Below are 26191 nucleotides of genomic sequence, written 5' to 3' on the forward strand. Positions count from 1 at the left end.
TGTTGGTTTTGTTTTCTTTTGTTTGTTTATAAATATGCAAAAGTTATTTGGGGTAAAAAGTATAAATAAATAAATCACGTTCATTTAAAATTGCCAAAGAGTAATAAAAACAATACACACGCGCCATTGCACATTAAATTAATTGTTCAGTACGAGAGTTAGTTGCAACCTTTCCTCATTCTCATTATCATTATCATAATCTTTATCATTATTATCAGTATCATTATCATGTTTAGATTGGTTTTGTTGGTGGTTGTGTTTTGTGGGGGGTTACGGGGTTGAAAAAGGAATGTTGAGTTGAGCACATATATAATAGACAATTTATAAATCAACGACATCCTCTTTCGTATAGGGCGACTCTCTAAATGTGCGTCTCGTCGAGCTGCGTTGCAGGCCTTCAACTAATGTCTCCTGTTGGTTAAAATGAATTCATTTCCAGTTTTCAATTAATTTCAAGTATTTACATAAATCTACATTAACATTTAGGCATTTTGGCATGCGGTAAACAGTAAACAATACACAACTTATTAAACAAATTTTAGACACACACAAGCATAAAAGTGATGAGCATCAAAAAGTAAAAGGGACAACAAAGCATTAATTTTAAATTTCAAGCTGATGATTGATGGTGATTGATGTCAACACAGACAGAGGCTTCAATTCCGACTCAAACCTCAAATAACGTTGAGATCTCTTTGCCTGCAATTCTCTTTATGTTGCTCTCTCCACAGCTGCTGCCTCCTCCTCCAGACTTGGCTGAGAGTTGTCCATTGCGCATGCTCAGAATCTCATTGCTTATTAAACTGGCACAGGCCATGGCATGATCCGTGCTCTTGGAGCTGGTACTGCTGCAGTTGCTGCTGCTGGAGTGGCTTCTTCCTTGTTCCGAGATGATTGTCTTGCTCAGAGTCTCCTGTGTCTCGCTGTTTGTGCTGCTCGTGCTGATGATCCTTGAGCGTGTTTGATTGTTTAATACTGTTGTTGTTGTTGTGGTTGTTGTCGTTGTGCTGTTGCTGCTGCTGTTGTTGGTACTACTGTTGCTACTGTTGCTAATGGAGCGATTGGCACCACTCAACATGGTTCTGGGCATTATGGGCGGCTTGAGGGGCAGGTCTATTTGGTTGACAATACAATTACGCAAACGAATAAAACAAATCATAATATGAAAATAAATAAAATACAAAACGAAAAGAAAAGAAAGTGATATCAACTTGCAGATACTACGCTACTAATGTCTAAGTGCTATGTATGCAGTTCAAAGCAGGCAACTCAATCTCATGCTCTGATGCAATCCAAAGTCAACTCTTACCTAGACGACTGAGTCCCGCTGCCAATTCACGCACAGATTTCTTCTCCAAGGCGGCGCCTGCAAATATGAAAATGGATTAGCACTTGATTAAGCAATATATTGAAATGTTGACTCACCTGGCGTAATGCCCACAATGCTGCCACCGCCGCTGCCGCCTGCTGCTAAGGCAATGCCCGGTGTGATGCCCACAATGGAACCGCTAACGCTCTGTCCGAAATGCAAGACTTCCACATCTGAAATGAGGAATAACATAAATTAAAACCACTTAGGTCTTAGTAACTCATTTTGTACCATACTTATAAAATTACCAAAGAATATATTTAAAATGCAAGTAGAAATTCATTTTAATGTAACTAAAATAAGAATGATTGCATACAATTAATAGGAAATCAATTTTGTATTTTTGGTGACTTTCTCTTTATAGAATAAAAAAAAAACAATTGGCTGATTGATTGAATTTTTCAAATTTTTAAATTTGCATTATTTTCCCTTAATATAATTTCTATTAACATCTTTCCCAACTTGCGGTCCTATTTTTAATTTTTTTCTGGAAGTTGCTTTTTATTCCCTTGGTTTCATTATAATTATCTAATTACATATTTTCTAAATTAAAAATCATAATTAAAATTTCCTAGTTTTTCCAAAGCCGAAATCAAACACATTACAGTAAAAAAAAAGTGCACGATTTTCCCAGCTTTTGTGTTAATATTTTTTCCTTAAAAAATGTGTTTCAATTTTAGTTTCTAATTTAAAGTTTTTTTAGCTTTGTGCTGCTCAATCTGATTCAATTATGGTTTTGTTTGTAGACAGTCTAAGTCACCTTCATCCAACATATCTGGCGTTGTTTTGGTCGAATCCACACTGCCATTTCCGGTGACCAGATCGCTGTTGGCCTTCGGTTCACTGCCCACAACGGACCAGGGACGTGGCTTATGCAGTGCAATCGGTGTACGTAAGATTCCATTGCCCGTCTTGACTATAAGATTGTTATCTCCGCCACCGAGTCCAGCTGTGGCATGACTCTTGATGGAATCGCTGCTGGGCGAGCGCATTTTATCATCCCGCGTGCTCGCCTTGAGCAGACCACTTGTGGGCAACGCAGCGGATGTTTCCTCGTTGCCAGCACCGCCCTCGGTGCGCATTTTCACCAATGGGGATTTGCGACCCACCAACGGGGAATATTTCTCCAGATTGTCCGTGGAGCGCGAACGTGTTGCCCATGAAGCACCTGAAAAGCAAAAATAACAATAAATATCTCTTATATTATTTACAATTTATCTTCAATATATGCGAACTATACTCTCAGTTCTAAAGCTTTGTCCTAATATTAAATGGAGCAACTATATAAAATATGTAGCTGACAGGGGAAAAAAGTGAAAGACTGTAGATTTTTTAAGATATAACAACTTAACTCAAAAATGGTGTATTAACTACGTATGAACATTAATTTTTTATCAAATGTACTAAAAATTGGGCGTTTCTCAGAAACGATCCGTAGATAATTGAATTTTTGTATGCAATTAAAATTTGTTGTTTTTAAATAAATCTTGGGATATTTTTCGGAAAAGGATATCAAAGATAACATGTTCTTCTTGTCTGAGGAAAAACCTACTCTTGAGCAGAGGCGATTGACGCTCCAATTTGATTGGTCGCCGCTCCTCGAGGATGGGCGTGGTCTCCTCGGAGGTCATGTGACCGTTGCCATCCCGACTCATCGTTGGACTGTCCACAAAGGATAACGAGCTGCACTCCTCGGATGTGGGCGAAACAAGCGGCGTTAGCGTTGTGGGCGTTACCGATCCTGGCCTGAAAAAGTGCTCCAAGCCATCGCCAATGTCTCGTGAGACGCCAGCAGCGCATTCGGCGCTAACCAAGGGACGTGTCGGGGCACGCGTCTTGGCCCGCTTCGGTCGACCCTTGACCAGATGCTGCAGCTGGAACGAGGCGCTGGGCAGCTCCGTGATCGAGTCACAGCATTCATCGACGCCAGCATCATCCATGGCCGCGATGCTGTCACCCATGTGGGTGGAGTTAATGATGCCCATTGCACCTGGAGCTGCGGCAGCGCCGCGCGACGACAACTGGGAGCTGGAACGGTGCGAGGATGGTGATTCCAGCAGATCGGGAATGTGACTCAGGCTGAGATTCTCAACCACAGACTGGGGACGCACTTTGCGGGTGATCGTGCGACGTTTTGTGGGCAAATGCGGTGTGGCCTGCGACGACGAGGGAAAGATGCAAATATTAATCAAAAGAAATATATAAATATTCAATATAATTAATATTGTTATTCATTGGTTTGTTATCGATTTCGGTTTATGAGCTTTGTGTGAAATGATGAGGGGGGATAGGGATTACCTTTTTTTTTTCAGAAAATTCAAATAAAAAAACAGCTAAAAACTACAACTTAAAACAGAAAACAGACAGTTTTATAGATGGGAATTGATAGTTTCAATAGATACGACAGTTATCTAAATAGTACAGTAAGGATAGCTATTCAGCATTGTCAAGTAATTGTATAATTCACAATTATTTTTAAGTTTTCTACTTTATTTAGATTAGTTTTAAAAAAGAAATAATTATTTAAATTAAAAAAACAAATATGTGCACTTTTGTTTTTGTCAAAAAAATTACTTGACATACTGTAAGTAAGATCAAGACATAAAAAAAACTACTTACAAGGTTCAGATATTCCAATTTCTTTTAGTTTTGTGATATATGTATTTTTTTTGATTTTTATGTAAATGAGTTGGAGACAAGGTTTTAATATATATATATATAATAATTATATGTATATAAATGTTTATCAAAAAGTAGTGTTGTGTAATGCCCCACAACATGTAGTTGCATTTGTTGTTGAGGAGTTGTTGTTGTTGATGTTGTTTGTTTTTTTGGTATTGATGAATTTGTTGGATGAATTCAAGGATGAACACGAGAAGAACACGAGAGATAAAAAAATAATGAGCTTTGCTTTTTCGATAATATACACATCAAATGAGTTTATTAATGATATATAGTGTATGTATTGTTGTGTTTGTGTGTGTGCGCGTTAAGCTTTACTGGAATTTTTTAAGTGCTTTCGTTTGGTTTTATAAAAACTCGCTTCCCGTTTAGAAATTATTTATGCTTATTATAAACACACAAAGTTCTAATGTATCGCGATAAATATATGATTAATAGCCACTACTCGCATTTATAGTATTATTTTTAAAAATATAGATTAATTCAGTTTTGTTTTGTTCTTTTTTTTTTGGATCTGTTGACTACTGCATCCACTTGGGCAGCGTGAGTTTTTCAACACTTACAGTGGGCGATTCCAGCCCCAATTTGGGCAAAACAGAGCCACGTCCACCGGGTCGTATGATTAATCCCTCAGCTTCCTATATACAAACAAAAAAAAAAAAAAATGTAAGGGCGTTAATTGTCGATAAAAACAAATAAGAAAAAGAAACTTTTGTATAACAAATGGAATGCCTTGGGCCTCTGCTGATAACAAAACACAAGCAGTGTTGACAACTCAGCCATTTTCCCACCAGATCTGTAGTTTTTTTTAATGGTAATTGCATTAAAAATTGCGAAATGGCAACTATTGGGAATTCTAGTTATTTTTAAAGTTAAGAAATTTACTGAAAATATATCAAATTGTTATTACTATTGTATATAGTTGTAAAAATTTATTTTATTTTTAAATATTTTGAAGAATTTTTTTCTTAAAAAAAATTATAATGAAAATTGAAAGATATTTTTGTATTTGCAGCTCCTTAGAGCCTCTGAGTCACTCTGGTGCTCATACAAACGGATTGACATCGACTAGATTTTTTTGTACTGATCTGGTCGAAAGATCAACATAAAAACTACTTTTTTATCTTGCTTTCTTGATGATTTCCTACCATTTTCTAGCTATTTTCAAATGTTGATATAGACTTTTTAGGCCTTGAAGAGTTGGAAACACTGCAACACTGGCCACACATCAGCAATCGCTACACAAAACAACTGGAATGCTCCAATTTGTATTTTTTGGAGTCAACGCCGAATAAAATGAAAGCAAAAGTTTTTGAGGCTTAAGCTCATGACATCACATTTGTTATTAAATCAAATGGAAACAACTGATAACACAGGTGCTCCCTTTGATATCACTTATCGATTGTTGTCTATTTCTGTATGTGTGTGTGTGTGTGTGTGTGTGTTACTTACATGACTGGAACGGCTGCGCACAATGTCCGGCGTCTGCGGTTCGTCGAGCAGCACCGACGGCGATTCGGCAATGCCGAGTCCACGACGATAGCGGGTTAACGCTTCCAGCACCTCATCTGTGGCACGATCCGATATGGCGGCGGCTAGCGATTGTTCAATCTCACTGAAAGTAAACAAAACAAACAAGATTAGAGAAAGGTAATGCATTTAAAAATATATATGTATATATGTTAATAAAATGTCATTTATTGTTTATCTACTTTTGGTCTGTTTCCACTATTTCTGACTGTTTCCGCTCCTCCTGCTCCTCGTCGGGACACTTGCGATAGGCAGAACTACTGAGTCCGCTCTCGCCGACACCTTTGCCGTTGCCAAAGCAACAACACAAGGTGCGCATCAAGCCCATCTCAGCAAACAGCTGGGCAAAAGCGACAGGAAAAAAAAGAACAACAAAACTCTCACTGGCGGTGGCAACTTAAACGGCACTGTTACTGGCACAAAACTGACACTGAATTCGCCTTGGCTGCTTCTGTTGTCTCTCTTTCTCTCTCACACACACATACACACACATACATATACATAAGTACGTATTTATATAAGTTTTTTTGGGGAGCCGCACGACAGCAGCCGTTCGGCCTTTCGAATGGAAATGCATTCAGCTGTTAAGTTATTTTGTGTTTGCTTAATCTTATCTCTATGTTGACTCGCTCTCCCACTCCCGCTCTCTTCGATACACACACACGTAAGTCTGCGTATGCGTGTGTGGGTGAGAGCGAAGAGAGCGCGCGCGTCTCAAGCGTGTTTTGAAAACAAATTATTGCAAGCTCAGCTGTTAGGGATGAGCGAGCTTTTCAATACGACTTTGTTGTTGTTTCTTTTTAAATATGCACTGATCAGAGACTTGGCAAACGAATGAAGAGAGAGAGAGACAGAGAGAGACAGAGATTTGAAATGTTAGACACAGTGTGCCATGAATTATTATTTTAAGATGTAAATAAATAGATAAAATTATTTTTGTAATAATTTTTTGGTCTAATTAACACCGTCTGATTGTAAAACAATTAATGTTATAATTATTTTTACTAATTATTGCGCTAAATAAAATAATTTTCTTGCAATCGCTCTAATTTTATAGCCAAACTCAACTTAATATTTAATTTACTAAGATTTTAAAGCAAGTTACTAAGCAAATAACAACAACGTTTTGAGCAGAATTCTCTTTAAAAATGATTCACAACTTGACACATCTCTGAAAACATATGTATCTATGTGTGTGTGAGTGTGTGTGAGTATTTGCTCAGCTTCAATTGATGATCGCGTCGCAGTGTCTGCCTGAGTCACTCTCCCTCTCTCGCTATTTCGCTCTCTCAGTATCTTTTTGGTGTTTTAGCTACTCACCCAACTTTATTCATTATCTCGCTGCCGGCATTATTCAGTAGACAATTCTGTAGAAAATCTTCGGGTATTTGCAGACGCTCGTTGAGAGCTTTACGCAAATCTTGAACAACAATTTGATTGCCTAGGGTTTTGGGACACTGTTCGATGCCGGTGCGTATCATGGTCTCCAGCGTCTCCTCCAGATAGCTCTTGATCGTATAGCTCAGTTCGCTGGCCACACGGGTTAGCTTCATCTCAATGGGATGGGCATCATTGCGAACGGCCTCCTGCAGTTTGGGCATCAATTGTTTACAGTTCTCGGCATCGCTGATCAGACGCTGCACGGCGGAAACATTATCACCCACTCCCTTAGCTATGGAAATGGTATCCTGTGTCTCAGCCACCAACTTATCCACCAATTGATGTGTCGAGGAGAGCATAAAGCCATGTTGCAGCCTGAATCCTTGGCCATTCGCACGCACTAGGCCATTGCAATTGCGTTGCAGGAGTTCCTGCATCTTTCGCATGACGGCATCTGTCTTCTCCGGATGATTCTTCAGATGCGGCGCAATATCGAACACTGGGAAGGGAATTGTCCTCATGCTGTGATTGTGCTCCAGAGCATACACAATGTCCGCATATCCCTGCAACGTGACGCTGTTCTTGTCCAGATAAATGGTTCGCAATCGATTGTTAATCTGCAGAGCCTTGGCCAGAAGACGAGCGCCCACATCTCCCATGTAGTTGCCACTGATGTCCAGCTTTTGCAGGCTCTGATTGCTGCCCAGAGCATTGATGAAATCGTGCAGATCGTGCTTCAGCTTATTCTCCGACAGCACGAGTTCCACGAGTGGAAAGTCATCCTTCTGTATGAGATTGACCAGTGCATCCATCACGGGTGGAATATGCTTCGGTTTCATGCCCGTCAAACTGCGGCACAGATGCAACGTGCGGATCGAGGGATTCTTTGAGATGGCAGTCAACACTGGCGCCAGTTCTGCATCCAAATCTGTTCAAGAAAATCAATATTAAAACCAGATCTTTCAGTTAATTCTCATGTTACTCACTATTGTCACTGATGTCCAGGCTCTGGAGCACGCGAACGCCGTGTATGCAGGACTCCAAGACATGGGCACCTTGGGTACCCAGCGTATTGCTGCTGAGATCGAGATGCAATCCCACTGTTGACTCATTGCAGGCCAGGCCAAGCAATAGATTCTTTAGCGCCTCCATTGGCAGCTTGCAGCCGGCAATGTTGAGATGCTTCAGGCTCAGTGTGCTCGTAAAGAATTGCTTGAACGAGGGCGGAATCTCCTTGCCCTTCTTCGTGCTGAACGAATTGTGCGAGACATTCAAGTGCGACAAATGCGTGGCACAGCCGCGCAACAGAGCTCCAAACAACTGCGAAACAGAAAGAAATGTTAAAGCAATGTTAATTTGACAGTTAACAGGAAAATTTTATGATAAATGGCTGATGATCGAAAAAAAAATTAAATTTTTTAAGTCATCTAAATTTAAATGCAGAATCAATTTGCAGGCCAAACAATACTCAAAATGGTATTCCGCACGGAAATCGGTTGAGTTTTGACAAAGTTATGAGAGTTCAAAGTTTTTGAAAAAATGTCAAGGGGTTGGTAAGGAAAATTGGATGTTAAATGGCTGATGATCGAAAAAAAATTAAATTTTTGAAGTCATCTAAAGTTAAATGCAGAATCAATTTGCACGCCAAACAATGATCAAAATGGTATTCCGCATGGAAATCGGTTGAGTTTTGACAAAGTTATGAGAGTTCAAAATTATTGAAAAAAATGTCAAGGGGTTGGTAAGGAAAATTTAATGATAGACGACTTAGAATCGAAAAAAAAGGATTTTTCTAAGTGAACAAAATTTAAATGCAGAATCAATTTGGAGGCCAAACAATGATCAAAATGGTATTCCGCATGGAAATCGGTTGAGTTTTGACAAAGTTATGAGAGTTTAAAGTTTTTGAAAAAATGTCAAGGGGTTGGTAAGGAAAATTTAATGATAGACGACTTAGAATCGAAAAAAATTAAATTTTCTAAGTGAACAAAATTTAAATGCAGAATCAATTTGGAGGCCAAACAATGTTCAAAATGGTATTCCGCACGGAAATCGGTTGAGTTTTGACAAAGTTATGAGAGTTCAAAGTTTTTGAAAAAATGTCAAGGGGTTGGTAAGGAAAATTGGATGTTAAATGGCTGATGATCGAAAAAAAATTAAATTTTTGAAGTCATCTAAAGTTAAATGCAGAATCAATTTGCATAAACAATGATCAAAATGGTATTCCGCATGGAAATCAGTTGAGTTTTGACAAAGTTATGAGAGTTCAAAATTATTGAAAAAAATGTCAAGGGGTTGGTAAGGAAAATTTAATGATAGACGACTTAGAATCGAAAAAAAGGATTTTCTAAGTGAACAAAATTTAAATGCAGAATCAATTTGGAGGCCAAACAATGATCAAAATGGTATTCCGCATGGAAATCGGTTGAGTTTTGACAAAGTTATGAGAGTTTAAAGTTTTTGAAAAAATGTCAAGGGGTTGGTAAGGAAAATTTAATAATAGACGACTTAGAATCGAAAAAAAAGGATTTTTGTAAGTGAACAAAATTTAAATGCAGAATCAATTTGGAGGCCAAACAATGTTCAAAATGATATTCCGCATGGAAATCGGTTGAGTTTTGACAAAGTTATGAGAGTTCAAAGTTTTTAACATTTTTTGAAGGGGTTGGTATTATAATAAAGAGTAATGGATGGCTGATGCTCGAAAACAATTAAGTTTTTTAAATGAACAATATTTAAATGCAAAATGATTATAAAGATATTATTTAGCAATATCGGTGAAGATTTGACAAAGATAGGAGAGTTCGAAAATATGTTAAGGAGTAAGTTAAGTTACATTCTCCAGCGTAATATCAGTCGACGCCAGATCCAGATGCTCCAGCACATTGGGTTGAGCCAAAAAATTGTGCAAATTCTAAAATAAAGCCAAGTTAAAAATTTGTTATATTTTAGCTTAATAATTTTTGTGATTAACTTACGGTTATATCATCCTTGAGACTATTGCCACTTAGATCGAGATAGGTGAGCGAATTGGAAATACTTTGATTGAGCGACAGCGAGTGTGACATCTGATTAACGCCCTTTGAGGTAAGACCGCAATGGGCCAAGGCCAATTTACAAAGACCCTTGGAGACCTTGGCAATGGGCCCGGCCAAATGTATGGCGCCTAATCGAACAGAAAAAGTGATTATGAGTATTGCCATTAAATATAGTATCGGATAATAATCAAAAAATGAGTAAATTTTAATATAATAGTTGATGTTAAGCCAATGGATAAAAGTGTTTTATGTACACAGAGAGCAGAAGGCGTGAGAAACAAGCGTATGATTTAACGAATATAATTATAATGAATTAAGACTTGTGTGGCCATTTGATAAAAATTTTGGATCACAACTAATTCAAAATCAGAGATCTCTAATGAAATATATTTAACACAATGATTTATCCGATTAAAAAACAAACTTGTTTTATTTGGCCACACAAGATAATAATACATATGTTATTGCATATTGATGAACAGCAAATGGCAGCAAGAACAACAACAAGATTACATAGTAAAGCACTTCAGGGAAAAAGCTATGTGCATTGTAGATAGTTTATTTAACATATCACATAAAACGAGTCGAACTTTGTAAGCTTTATTTTTATCTTATGGTCATATTATACTAGTTAGACTTTTGTTATTTATGAAGAAATTCTATTCGTTTTATATAATTTTTTAAATAAATTACGCACCCACATATACTTATTTCCCTGAGGTATTATTAACATAACTATAAGTGATTGCAATTCTTGAGTAATATTTGAGTATAAAAAAAATTGTTGATTTATTTATTTATTTAGGTCTGCAAACCTTGTACAATTTTTCCAAGTAGGGCGCACAATGAGCTTGCTCCTACAAGAACGACAAGACGACACGATAACGCGACAAATACAACGATAAACAAACCAAATAAATAATCAGAAAAAAATAACAATAATTGTTAATTGTTAGAGGAGAAGAGAAACGCATTAAATTGGATTAATTGGATTAGAAACACACACGTAAAAAAGAACAGACTCAAAATGCAACTGATTGCCATGGGCGGGTCACTTGTTGGTTAGTAAAAGGGGTTAAGGGGGGGATTATACCGCACACACAAGCACTCACCTTTATCCTCAATTATGTTGTGACTCAGATCGATGGTACGAATCGCTGGACTGCTGTTCGTAATCACAGATATCGATAGCTTATTCAGAAAATCCGACCTGTGAAATGACAGGTAATTATTTTAATGTCTGTTGCATGCGTTGCATGAACTTACCTTAAGCCTAAGGCCTCCAGATGCAGCTCCTCCAGCCACATGGAGCGCTTGAGCACGTGCAGAATGCGTTCCAAAGTCTCATGCGATAAACGCATATGCGCCGCCTTTAGACCACGAAAAAACGTATTATACTCCAGGGCCGAAACTATGGCCATCAAGTCTCTGTCAGCATAGAAAAATATATAGAATAATAATGAGTTAGATTAATTGTGACTCAAAATAACATTTTTTTCAATTATTTTTATCAATTAATAAATTTTTGAACTTGGATAACGTTGCGTATGAGTTATGTACACCAGAATAATTAAATATATTTTCTCAAAATTTTAAATATTTTATTATATATTTTTTAAATTGAATAATTGATCTTATGATTTAATGTAGTTATTAATAATGACTCACTTGGGTTCCAAATGATCGAAATCGCGCAGGTTGAGCAATCGCGTGTCGTGGGACAAATAAATGGTGTCCACATCCCAGGCAACCTCCTCGCGGTACGGCACTCCATGGAAATCGCACATGCAGGCATATTGGGCACTGAATCCTCCGCAGGGTCCAACATTACGCGGATCCGAGGGTCGAAATTCCTCCGAGAAGATGGTCTCCCGCTCCGGCGGTTGTATATCGATCTGTAAATGAATAGGAAAGTAAATTACATTAAATTGTTGAAGCTGGATCTACGCTGCGTATACGTTATCTACAGCACTTATATGATATAAGTTATATCACAGCTTATATTTATTTTTAAAAATTAAGAATAAAACATACTTTGTTTTTATGCATATTTCTTAAAAGTTGGCTTTAATAATTTGTTCATTAAAATCGGGCACCGGGTTACCTATAATTTTTTAAGCCTAGCAGATAATAGCATAACTAAAGATTTATTTATTAAACATCCCCCGATTTGACCGAGTCAACTAAATGACAACTAGCTTAACTTTGCTTAAAATTGTTTATATTTCACAACATTTTTGAAACTTTTAAGTCAGTTTGTATGACCATGGGTGTGTATTGGTGTATATGTGTAAGAGAGAAAGCGAGAGACTTGATAAAGGCGTCAACATCGCAGTTAACACTTAACACTTGCCGCATCAATCGCGTGCCTTGTGGCAATTATCTAACGTTTTGTGGCAGCCCACACTTGTTGCTGTTGTTGTTGCTAACACACCCAAGACACAACTCTTGGCTGCCCATAAACATGTAAAGTCTTCTATTACAAACAACAACAACAACAATAATAACATTTGCTGACAGTGTGTGGGTAGCTGCGGGATGATTTAATAAATTTGCATAAATGCAGGCAACAACAACAACAACAAATAAGACAACTTGGGGCATTATAAATGCATTGAATTTGTAGGTCGGCAACAATAACAATTACTTAATTGAGACAATAACAAAGAAAAGTCTGTGAGATTCGAAAAAATAGGAAAATTAAGCTCTTGAATTTTTCCTTATGAATGAAGCAATTTTTTAGAATTCTTCTATACAAATTATTTCATTTTAAAAATAAAAAATAAGAAAAAACCCTATTTTAATTTTAATAATTATATAGATTTGAAAATGTATTTATTTTATTATATAACGCCTTTAAAGTACTCACTAACATTAATTTGATTCTTTACATTTTTATAGAAGCTCCAAAAAATATAAATTAATGAAAAAATCGAAAAACTTTAAAGTGTGCTTTATAAAAAGTTGTATTTATTCAACTCTCTGTAAATTGCCTCAATTTGTGGATTGCTTAAATTATAGAAATGAAAATGCGATTCAAAAATGAATTTTGCAAAATGTCAATTGCTGTGGGTGAAATGCCAACAGCACGTTAAATACATTAAAGCATTAAAATTGGCTTTAATTAAAGACAAACTGAGTGAGTCAAGTAAAAAATAACAATAAAGACGCAATTATTTGCACATGGGCACAAAATAATGACGTTGTTGTTGCGGTTTTGAGGGAGTGAAACAGAGGAAAAGAAAGAAAGAAAAATGTATCTATTTGAAAATTTCAACAAGTATAATTTTTGTTATGCGGGTACCTAAATTTTAAAAATAGTTCTTATCGAGCTTTGATTTGATTTTTATACATTTTACGTCATTTGATTTGCATACAAATTTTACTTTCAGTTCGATGAATCAGTTCGTAATAGCAATAATAAATTTATTAGTTCCCTATAGAAGTTGCGCATGATACAGAAATGTAATGAACGTGAACAATAACTGAAATCCATTTATAAGTTCTCTTTAAACTTATCTTCAATGTGCTGTGAACTGTCAACTTTTTTGCAGAAAAGTTTCGCGAAAAACTGAGCTAAAGAAAAGTTCTGATGTCACAAAAAACTTAAAAAGTTTTTCTCAATTCATTTAACACAATAACGTTGCCTGAATTTAATTCAGTTCTAGCAGTTGTATTGTATTTCAAAGTTTCATTAATTTGGTGTCATGAACGTAAAAAATAGACAATATTACAAACTTTCAAAGTTAATTATCAAACTGAATTTTAAAGTTATCTGGCTGAAACTTGTTGTTTATTCTTATTTTTATGTAAACAAAAAGTTTTCTTAAAATCGAACAGATATTTATAATATTTATATATAAACTTGCCTTTTTAATAATGTATTTGAGAGGAACTGTTGGAAATATTTGCTTAATGGCCGAGGCTAAATCGGTTAGAATGACATCAGCGTTCTGAAAACAAAAATCAACATGATTTAGTAATAATTCATCACATTTTGACGATACATGAATATAAAAAGTTATTTAATTGCGAGCTGCTTACCGAGCTGAAATTGCCCGCATCGCCGGTTGTGGCAAATGAATATGGCCTATCGTTGGTATGGATTGAGAAATGTGTTGACTTTTTGCTCTCGACGCCAACAATATCCAGATAATGAAAATGGCATTCAATCTGCAATATTAGAAATGAAATATTTATACAAATGTTTGATAAGACAGTACGCTGTTGAGACTCACCTTTGTGGGCACCTTGGCGCTGAGCAAATAAATGCGAACTGGTGTAAAAACCTGCAAAAGTAAAAACAAACTGCATTTTAGTACAGAGAAGAAAAGGGGGAAAAAGGAATATATATATTTATATATACCTCCATTAAGGAAGGCAGACAAAGGGACTTTTAGTAACTGAATTTCCTGTGACTTTCGTGTCTAAAAGGAAAACTGAGCAGCTTTTAATTGGATATCAAAGTGCGTTCTATAATTCATTTAGCCACTTGACAATGCAAAAGCAGCAGGGAATGAATTAATGGGGAGACAGGAGGGTAATTGGACACTTTGTTTCAGTTTAGAACATAAGCGGCTTTTTAAGTTCTCGACCCAAGCAAATCAATTTTCCAGTCATGTGACTTTGAAAGCGACCAGGCGACAAATTAGCATAGTCTCAGGTAACCTACAAAATGCCGTTAAGTATGCTATACAAAAATATCAATTACAGACCAAGAGTTAACTTTACTGTCCGTTAACTGAAAAACTTTAAGTACATTTTGCCTCAAAGTCTTTCCACTTTTTAATTGAGTTTCGTTGCGATATTGAAAGGCTTAAAGGTTTTCTGCAGTTGCCAAGTTAATGGTTTGCCAGGTTGATGAAGAGAAAAGATTAAAAAGAGGTAGAGAGAAATGAAAATGAACTCCAGATAAATGTCGTTAGTTGGCAATACAAAAACTTACACACTCTTTAATTAACAATGTTGAGCTAAAAACTCCAGCCAAAGCTTGGGATAGAAAAAAGTATAGCTACATCTCTAGAGTTCATATATATTAAGTGACTTATCTGTAATAAATAGCAACTGACGACAAGTAAATTCACTAAAAGTTACAAACCGAATCTATAAAGCTCAAACTAGACTTTTTTGTATAAAAATAAGCTTCTTGATAGCTTTAAAGCTGCTTATGATTGGTTAAAACATATAGTTTATTTGAAAAAAAATGCAACTGAATTTTAAGGTAATCTATAAAAAAAATCCGTCGTTAACTACAATTTCTTGTCCAATATACCCGCTTGTGTCTAATGTTCATTATAGGGTATCAACATTTGAATGCAATTTGGCCTGTCAGCCGCAAGCGATGCATCCTAGCGTGCAATTTCATATACAAATTAGAGTGTCGAGTGTTGGCCCACAACTGAAGCTGACAGGGAGGACGAGAAAGAGTGAAGAAGGGAAGGGAGGATGAGAGTTGACTGAAGAGCAACAGAAACACCTGAAGGCCAATTCCAATTGGCAGTTGACTGCAGCTCCAATCTAATCGACACTTACCAAGACACGATTCTCTGTTTTATCGCCTTTCGTTTCCAATTTGACCATATACTTGACCAAGATCTTCGTGTGTCGGCCCAGTACAGACTTGACGCTTTCTGCAACGAAAAAAAAAATAGAAAACGATGAGAAACAATAAAAAATTAAAATTAAATCAGAAACAAATTTATATTAAATATTACGTGATATAAAGCTATTTAAATATGCACAAGATAGATTTAAAGCTATACGTATTTGAACATTTATATCTATCTATCACATTATGCATTGTCGCGTTGTTGTGCATGCCAATTTGCGGGGTTATATCATTGTGACTCTTTCGGGGTGACGGCACCTCGTATATTGCCTATTACGTTTTACGCTTCTCAAACCAAACACGTAGGCACTTTATGAAGCCAACAACAGTTTGAAAATTTTTGCTAAGCCAACCCTTGGCCCAGACAGCACCCCCATTCCCACATTCCCCCACCTTCCATATCTCACTCCAATTTCAGCTCTCAATCCCTGTATTCATTTCCATTTCCAGCTACTTAACATAGCAACACACACACACACACAAGCCCGCATACTCACTCACACACATACACACACTCAGTCTCTCTCTTGCTCGCAACGATGACGAATTTATTCAAAGTGAGATATTTTCATGTGCATTTGACAATGCCAACAACGCGAGGCGAGCTGAGAGCGGTAAGGGGAACCTTGGGGAGTTGGAGGAGGACGCAATACACTTTGATTGTTGTTGTTGCTGTTGTTGCTGTGGGCACCGGGAACAAGGCATTATGTCATGCGACAGGCACGCCAAATCTCAAGTATGCTCACAGGCAGTCACAAAACCGGACAGGGGAGACGGGGAGGAGGGACCGAAGCGAGTTATGACTCCTTGTCTGGGCATGTGCTGTTCCCGAAGGCAACAAACAGAATGGAATGGAAATGTCAAAAATTTCGTCAACTAACGGCAATAGCATCCCAAGACTCCAAAGCAGAAAGAAACAAACTATTAAATAATATTAGTTGAAAATTTAATTCAGAAAATTAAATATTTGAGAAGCAAGTAATAAATAATATTTATAATATTTAATTAATTATATAATAATAATATTTAATTAATATAATTATTAATTAGTAATTTATATATTAAATATCAATTAAATGTAAAAGTGAATCTCAATTATTCCATTTAGATTAATTGCAATTCGAAAGTTTAATCTTTTGTAATATTAAATTTACAGAGGAAACTCTTCACTATTATTCCAATGAACTTAACTACATATAAATTTAAGTCTCATTTACAGTCTAAATTTCTCTTTTATTCCAATGAGCCTAGCTATAAATCAAAAATTTATATATTTAGAACGAAGTCAAAGTTACAGTGAAAAACACTATACAGTTATTCCAGCGAGATTCCAGTGATTTGCCGTCAAAGAATTAATCCCAAAGGTAGACTTTTGTTAGCTGTACTATTGTATTTATTTCCCCCAGGCTAAATCTATATTGTATCGTTTTGGGCATCAAAATTCCATGCATAAACACAATTTGTAGTGGAAAGTGAAAAGCAAACATGTACGTGTATGTAACGACATAAAGACATGAGTCTATATGTTTGTTGGCAATGGATTTGCATAGAGTATGCCATATAAGACCAGCGGGAGCAATTAGAGCCCTGACCACACTCACTAAATAGCCGCAGAAATGTGGCCAAAAGCAGAGAAAGACATTAGGGGGCTTTGACTGCCACAAGTGCCAATTGTGTGTTATGAGCCCAAACATAGATTGTTAAGACCTACAGACACGCACACACTCATACACACACTCACACACACACACACACACATACACACAAACATATTGGCAATTCCACCCACGGGCGGCATTTGTAACGGCGCCAACTATTCCAAAACAACAGCAACAAAAAGTGGAGGAAGAAAAATATTGTTTGGTTCCGGGGCATAGCGATGACAATGATAAAAGATCATCATCATCATCATAGTCAACAACATCATTATCGAGCTTGGCCAGTGAAGCGTCCAAGCGGCAACATTGACAGTTAACTGAGAGACGGCAAAACATTTGGCTGCTGATTCTCTTAATTGCAGATGAAGTGAATGAACTTTTACAGCTGTGACTCTTGAGCTTACGCTCTATCGCGCCCGCTCTTTTTCACTCTCTCTCTCTCTCGCTCGCTCGTTCGTTCGCTTGCACAAACATTATGACGAGATGATTACTTTGTGCACTTGCTGTTCTGTTCTGTTACATCGCTTGACACTATGTCAATATCACGATGACGCAGCTCATGTGTACAAACATACATACCAACAAGCATCTGTCTGTCTGCGGCAATGAAATTGCATACATTAAGCTGAATGCTGCACCGGCAATACACTAGCTTTTAAAATTTAAATAATATATAAATAAAAGTTAGCTATGCCTATAAAAGAAATCTAGTTTTTATTATCTTTGCACTTATTTTATAGCTGAACTAAATCTTTTTTTTTATACTTTAATATGATTCATACTACATTCGTTGTGGCAAGTTTATGATACCCTATTAAAAACAGATTTTCAAATGCTGTAAAATTTATTATCTTTAGAAAAGAGTTTACAACAGAGTAAAGTGCCTTTATATACATTTGTATAGTAAGTAAATATGTATATGCAATGTTTGATATCTGGCATTGACATTATACATATATACTACTGGATTGTATTACTCATTTTCCGTTCGTATTTCATGCTTCCATCTCTTGATTATCTGTTCACCTTTCCACCTGTCGTCTGGCCGTCTCGACTCCATTTCCGCTTAAAGGAAATTTGACTTTAATGGTTCTGCTTCCTATGATAAGCGCACAGGTCAATAACTGCGATAACACGATAACTTTAGTGTTTTGGGGTCAAAGAACCGATGCTGCAACATTATCGAAATACGTTTGGGGGAGTTGATAAAAGATTTGTGATCTGTGTTGCGGATTTAGCCCGTATTACAACATTGACAGAATTCTAAGCACTTTGCAGAGGAAACACATAGAGTGTGACCCAATTTTCAAAAGTTTTGTTGCTACTTTTTTGCTTCGTCTTCTTCTTTTTTTGCAGTACAACTCGGCACAATGGCCGCAGATTACACGAGTTCAAAATACTCAGCTACAAGTGCAACTGTGGGCGTGTCACCGCCTCTCTCTGTGAGTGTGTGTGTGTGTCATCTTGTCTGAGCCTTTTATTACAACACTTATGTAGTTTGTTGATTGTGCTCTCTTTTTGTTACATGTACGCAAACACACACACACACACACATGTACTCAGATACAAACATGTTGTGTTAGTATTACAAAGGCTGTCAAAACTTTGGCGAGAACAAATGAACATGGCACTAAAATCCGTTGTTAGGTTTGACAGTCACTGAAAACACTGTTTATGAGTGCACAGTAAGTCAAGTTATTGCTTTAACAGAATTAAAAATGAATTACATTTTATTATTATTTAAAAAATATAATTTCTTTTGTGTCACTTTATTATTTCTCATATTTTATTAAAGTGGCTTTTGATTTTTTAGAACAAGTTAAAATAAAGAAATAATAATATTCTTGGATTTAAGTTTTATTTAAAAATTAAAAACAAAAATATATGAGATTTACATTTGGCAAAAGAATTTCTCTCAGTTTATTTGAGCCACTATTCTTACATATTACAAATTTTAAATGAATTTATTAATTTCTTAAATTAAGCTAAATATTTTCATTTTATGTTTTAAAATTTAAATATATATTATCTAAGTTAATCAATAAAAACCAAACATACAAAATATAAAAATGTGGTGAGTCAAATAAGCTGTGATCCACTGTATGTATGTCAAAGCAAGCTTAAAGCTTCCCACTGACAAAGGATTAAGCACAGCAGAGCCCAAATATAGATACGACTACACACACAAGCACATGTAAGTAAACACACACACACACATCTGTATAAACATATGTAAGTACTTTTGATCAATCTTCTTACAAGCACTTGTTTTGCAACTCATAAAGAATGCGACAATCGCTACAATGTTTGCAAAAACAACAACAGCAATGGACAAGGCCTCTGCCGCTAAGCTAACGGTACAGGCAGAAGAAGAAGAAGCAGCAACAGCAGCCGCCAATCAAAGCAAAAGCCACGCCAACCGAAGCACAAAAGAAAGTTAAACGAAGATTTTTATTTTCGTTTTCTTTACACACAACTTTGTGATTACTTTACGTTATGTTAATTATATTTGCACAATGAGCAGGGAGGGAGGGACAAAGCAGGGAGAAGGGGGCGAACAGCTGGAGTAGGAGGCAACAGACAGAGGGAGACAGAGACAACAGACAGACTGGCGGCTATTGCAATTTACTTTCGCGTGCTCTTTTAACAGCTGTCATTGTTGTTGTTGTTGTTGCTGTTAACATGGACAGCTGTGCGATAAATGCTGCTAAAACTGTAAACAATTCATTGGGTCTGTTGAATGACCCTGAAGATGAAATGAATAACAGAGACGAGACGCTGCCTGTCACATTTTTGTTTTTTATTCTTACTACTTTTAGTTGATGTTATGAGAAAATACAAAATTAAATGAAATACGTACATATTTAACTTGACTAACTGTATTTATTTTAGTCGGCACCTGTGCCTTTTTATGGTCCAGTGGGCGTGAGCTTAAATTAATTTGACCTCAAAACGCAATTTTTGCTGCTGTGCGAAATTCGACGCTGAGCTTTTGAGCAGCGGACACATTGTTAAAGCTATGACGAGCAATAGAAAGCGACAGGTTACCCACACACTCGTACACTTATTATATCTCTCTCAGCCTCTCTCTCTTAGTGTTGCTTCTATTCCAAAAACCAAAAGTGGAACACGCCAATGCGATTGGGCAGCAAGGGGTCAGGGATGCGAGAGCGAGCAGTGCAGGCGCATCATTAACGTCACTTGCTGTTGCTGTTGTTGTTGTTGCTGCTGTTAGGTGACACCATTTCACCCAGGCGACCTCAAAATGGAGCAGCAAAACAATTTTTTTTTTTTCAATTTCTTCATTTTATTTTCTGCGTTAGTTTTGGTTGCTTGGTGTCAATTCTGCGTGTTCTTTTTATATTTATTTTTTTTTTCTTCTTAAAGTTAATATGCTGTCAAACCAGTTGCGACTTCGCCGCCAACTTTCAATCTGCCGAAATTGTCTCGTTTAGCGGCGAATGCAAAATGTGTGTTCGCTAATGAGACGCAAGATGCAGGCAGGATAACTGGAAATGGAGCAAGACAAGAAACGGGAAACGAGAAACTGGCACACGCAACATTCTTGCTGAGAGCGGAAGAGCGTGGCAGACCAAGAGAGAGAGCGAGCGAGAGCGAATTGAAAACGGTTAATGGTCAGCTTTTTAACACTAATTGCATACAATTTCAATTTGCCATTAGTTGCATTGCAAATGAGCAAATGGCAGAACGTTTAATTGGCTGCCTGGATTATTGAGCGGCTGCATTTATTGCAGAGCAATATGTAGGTCAGCCAGGGGTCAATCAACACGTATCTATGTATCTATGTATTAGTGTTTGTATATGTGTACACACAAAACTCTCATGGCCTTCGCTGACTTATCCCATCCAATAAATATCTATAGTTTTGCAACCTAATTTCAATGAAGCTAAAGTGGATCCATAAATATTTGGGAAACTGGTTTTTTTTCTATTGCAACTTCATACAAATGTGTGTGAATGAATTTCGCTTTCTGTAGCTAATTTATAGTTGCACTTATTATGACCAAGGGCAAGTCGAATTTTGAATTTTACTTTTATCAGGGTACCCCTTTGGAATATTGCAAATTGAAAATTTAAAATCTCACGTTTGAACTTATAATCAAATCCTTATCCTTAGCATAAAACACCACTTAAAACTGGGTTTTGAGACATATTGTAAAAAGGACAATAATTTTTTCTTGTAAAGATGCTAGATAAAAAAACTGACCAACTTTAAACTGCCATAACTTTGTCAAAGGAACTTCTAATCTTGTTTTTTATTATTAGGGTAACGAATTGACCATTTCCATTTTTTAAGCAAAAGTTTGCGATATAATAAATGTGCAATTTTATAAAATATATTGTAATACATTATTGCATCAATTCTCTGTTTGCATATGTAACGACTTTGACGCTTTTGATAAGCTTTTTAAAGATATGCGTGTTTGCATTTTGCAAACAAAGCGTCAACTGCAATACAATACAATAACAACAATTATATCAATAACCAAAGCAACAACAACAATGCGAGCTGTAAAATTTAAGCGAGTGAATTTCAGTTGAAAATAGGTGCGATTGTTTTATGAAGTGCGAAAAATAAGCTCTCTCTCACACCTCACACCTCTCCCCCTCTCTCTCTCTCTCCCATTCACTCTTTTGCACTTTCAGTGTCTCTGATTATCGCAATAATTTTGTGTGGTCAGTAAATGTTATAACTATTCATGAGTGTATTCATTGTGTAAGGGGGTAAAAAGCGATGACGCATTTAGAAACCAAGTACTAAATTGTGGCTGTTGCAAGTTGCATGTGTCTCACCTTTGTCTTTGGTTTTGCCCACCACATCGCGTATCTGCAACTCGATAATGCGTCGCAAATACTGATCGATATGATTCATCATTTCGTTTGTATACATTTTGTATACAATTAACGACAATAACAACACAAATATTAATAATAACAATAACAATATTAATATAGTGTTACGAATTGAATTCTCTGACACAGTTGGGTTAAGACAATTAGCCCCCCGGGACTGTCTTTTGTACAAACGTTTGCCAGCGGGTGGGACAGTCACAAAGCGCGACGAATTCAGCACTGAAAGCGAACTGTGCTAATTGCGATCGCGTCTTATCAGCACGTTGCTTTTATCAGCCGCCCCAAAGCATTGAAATTGAGAGCGTGAATTTGACGTATAGCAAAATTAAGAGAGTGAGAGGGAGACAGAGTTTGTGTGGGAGAGTTGCCCAATGGCAGTGCGAACACGGTTGCCACTTTATGAAAATACTTTGTACCAAGTGTGATAGGTAAAATTGTTGGGTCCAATTATTTAGTTGAGTTTCTTAACGCACTTGACAATAATTTCTTGGCATTGAAAATATTATTGCAAATGATATGATTTTTATAATAATAACAAAATTAAAAGAATATATAGTCTATTGCTAATAACATTAAATTAAATTTAATACAATATAGTAAAACATGTATAGAGTTAGGATCATTAATCAATTGTAATTATACATATGTATTAGTTAGAGAAATATAATTAAATAAAAATAAAAAATAAAGTAGATATAGGTAATTGTACCATTTATACAAAAGCTAAGAAAATTTAACAACGCGTAAGGAATGTATTAGTTTCGGTACAAGTGTACCAAATACATTTGTACGTGCGTGGGAAGGAGAAAGAGCGTGAACGTTGCGTGTGACCAAAAGGTGTGTGCTACAAAACTGCACAAACAGCATGAGTAGCGGTAAAAAATATATAAAAATAATTTTCTTAAACTATTTAACAAATTTTTCGGAAAGTAACAAATGTATAAAAAATAAATAATATTAACATTTTTCAAAGAACTTTTTGCTTTTTATTCACTAAATTGTAATTCAATTATTTTGTATACAAATGTTGTTAATCGTATTTAACAATTTTTTTAGTGCAAATGAACTTTATTATTTGTGTAATTTTACGCCGTAATTGATATCAAAATTGAGTTTGAGGTTTCCTGTTGCCATAACTATGATTAGGCGTTTTGTTAAGAACGCTTAATTACGGGGGTCGCCTGTTATCTGGAAGACCCGTGATTAGGTCGCTATCAGGCGAAGGCAGAAGGCGGGGAGGTGAGAGAGGGGAGGGGAGAATGATTAATGGACAGTCTCTGACGGCGGCAGGTGTCCAAACAACAACAAAGTAAAGACATTGGCATAAATAAGACGCCCAATTGAGTTTCGAGCAGCGCCTGCTTCCAGTTTTTTTTATTTTTTTGACTTAATTTTCACGCTGGAATTTATTTTGCTTTTGGGTGGGGGCTGCAGCTGCAACTGCAACAACAAATCGAAGGGGCAACATAAATAAAGTTGTCAATTTGGTTGCTCCAAATTCCAGTTGAAAATGAAAACATTTGGTGAATTATGAGCATCAAACATTACGTTTAAGTTAGAGCTTTTTTTGCTAATTGGGCTAAGCTAATTGGGAGTTGACTGCACTCTCAGCAGGCGCACAAACAAACAAACAAACAATAACAAAAGTTGCACCTGGTGAGTGGTTTTTCCAGCCCCCCAAGACAATGTGACAACGCCTTCCAACAGGAGGTGGGGAGACAGAGACTGCTTCTAGGCTCGCCAGAGTTGCCACTGTCATTGCACTCAAATCAAATTAGCGAGAATGCCAACGAACTTGATGAAAATTGCTGGGGAGCTGCCTCAACTCTAACTCTATAGAACTCAACTTGAGTGATTTCATTTGACAGTTGTTGTTGTTGTTTTTATTCCTGTTGTTGTTGTTAACTTTTAACGCTCGTTGCGCTGTTGCGCTGTCAAGCGTTAACCGATTTCCGGTGACTATTTTAGTGTAGCTATAGATAAAATTAATTTAAATAAATATCACATGTTTAATTAAAACAATAAAATATACTACATATTTTTTTTTAATCTAAGCATTGCAGGATATATTGAATTCGTTGGTGATCTGATCAGCTGTGTTTACAAATATCACAACAAAAGAAACGCCTTAAACGGTATTCAAATAAAGCTCTGACTAACAGTGATTTACACACACACACACACGCATATACTACATATGTATGCTTGTTGGCACACAGACAATGCGTGCATTCAATTGTATTTCACATATGTGCATACATATGTCTGTCTGTCTGTCTGTTGATTTTGTTTATCACGCAGTTATAAAGCCATAAATGATGCGCCCAATGCTTCTGAGCAATGCTTTTTTATTATTATTGTTGTTGTTGCTGTTGTTATTATTATCGTTCCTTCTACTTTTCGTTTTGCAACACTAAACTGAGTTTCAGCTCAATTAAATATCATGGCGAGAGCAATTAAAAAGCGCAAAATATGCGAATGAATGTGAAATAGAAAAGACACTAATACATGCATTACTCTGGGTGTATTCGGTGTGTAAAATATGCTACAGTTGCAGAGTCGCTGGAAAGCGCTTGTCAAACTGCTGACAGGATACTAAGCGGGGGGAGTGGGGGACAGCCAGTGTGGCAAAACGGAAGTGCGCCAAGAGAGAGAGCGGAAGGCAAATGTCAAAAACAAAACATTAAGTCGAAGCCGAAAACAAAAACAACAAACGAAAGGGGATGCAAAGATGCAATTTCTGACTGCTTCAAAACAAAAGAAGAAGGCGACACAAGAGTGTGTGTGTGGGTGTGTTTATGTGTGGTTCTCTCTCTCGCTCTGTCTGTCTATAGAAAGCTTATGATTAAGATTATGTTCTATGATTACTCACCATTTAGGTCCTTGGTTAATTGCGAACGCGTCGACATTTTGACTGTCCAAAATTGTGTTGTTATTTATAAGCCTTGTGGCGAAAGTATCAACAATTTGGCAGCGAGTGAAAATGAAGTCAAACAGGAATAACCAGCAGACGGTGGCAGAGGGGGGAGAGTGCGTGTTGTATGCAAGGAAAGGGCCAAAAGCAATTTGGCGTTTGTTGTTGTTGTAGTTGTTGTTGCTGATGTCGATACAGTTTCAATCCCGACACGCCTCGTTTAAAACTGGATTTGTGGCTCTTCTGACTACGACGCATCCCGTGCAAGAACAACAGGAACAGAAACAGGAACAGCCTTCAATTGTTGCTCAGACATTTTGTGTGTTGTTTCACTTTGGCAACGGTTTTTCACATCGTTTACACAGACGCACAAATTTTTCTTATTTTTTTTACACACTCATACACACACTTGAATACACTTTTCACGGTTTTCCACCCTCGTCGGGGGATCGGTTAACTCGAATCTCGTTTCGAGAGTTTACTCTTAATAATAATAATTCCTACACCTAAATACACTATGCCTATTTAACATTTATAAATGCAGATTATTTTTGCTTTATTTTTTTTTTTATTTGCCGTTTTCGTTTTGTTTGAATTTGATTATTTGCTTTGCAATTCTTCGATTTCGATTGGTATTTGTTTTTGCCGCATTCGCGTTTAATTTCGATGCCAACAACAAATTGAACACTTGTGGTGAAACTGAGTGGCGCTCTATCAATTGACTCAACGCGCCGCTCTGTTAATTTATTGACTAAGAAATTTCGCAGTGGTTTGCAAAAAATTGCACTTAAATATTAATAAAAAATCAGCGCTGGCACCGCACCGAACAAAACCACACGACGAATCATTCTGTGTGCTGTGGAAACACTGTTTTATCCCAAAGGCTGCCACCCTGTCCCAGGGCTGCCACCCTGAAAATTTTTCCGATATGGCAGCATGCACCACTTTGGTAACTATGCCAAAAATGGTAACTTAAAAATTGTATACTTTTTTAAATCAAATTTTTAATTTTGAAACTAGAATTTTTATAATTTGTGCAGAATTTTTGTTAGAATTTTGTCGATATAAAAAATTTTGTTTTGGAATTACTGATTTAGTATTTATAATTTACCATGTTCTGGTATATATTAGGTATTA

General features: G+C 36.5%; 1 protein-coding gene across 4 annotated transcripts; it reads right to left on the reverse strand.

Moving 5' to 3' along the window:
- Positions 1–193: 193 nt before the first annotated feature.
- LOC117783158 (F-actin-uncapping protein LRRC16A) lies at positions 194–25907 on the reverse strand. 4 transcript variants are annotated; one of them, XM_034620416.1, is made up of 21 exons: positions 25013–25907; positions 15532–15629; positions 14238–14288; positions 14044–14172; positions 13869–13952; positions 11668–11894; positions 11266–11427; positions 11112–11209; positions 9940–10127; positions 9798–9875; positions 7948–8281; positions 6902–7889; positions 5504–5666; positions 4615–4689; positions 3989–4009; positions 2922–3525; positions 2130–2537; positions 1426–1542; positions 1310–1366; positions 674–1113; positions 194–411 (listed from the first exon to the last, which is right to left on the reverse strand). In XM_034620416.1, the coding sequence occupies exons 1-21, from the start codon at positions 25047–25049 to the stop codon at positions 322–324; spliced, it is 4449 nt and encodes a 1482-aa protein (XP_034476307.1). In that variant the 5' UTR covers positions 25050–25907; the 3' UTR covers positions 194–321. The 4 variants fall into 4 exon arrangements, with proteins under 4 accessions (XP_034476307.1, XP_034476310.1, XP_034476308.1 ...); XM_034620419.1 differs by lacking the exon at positions 25013–25907 and adding an exon at positions 22081–22329; XM_034620417.1 differs by lacking the exon at positions 3989–4009.
- Positions 25908–26191: the final 284 nt, after the last annotated feature.

Source organism: Drosophila innubila (assembly GCF_004354385.1).
Source record: "Drosophila innubila isolate TH190305 chromosome 2R unlocalized genomic scaffold, UK_Dinn_1.0 1_C_2R, whole genome shotgun sequence".
Taxonomy (NCBI): Eukaryota; Metazoa; Arthropoda; class Insecta; order Diptera; family Drosophilidae; genus Drosophila; species Drosophila innubila.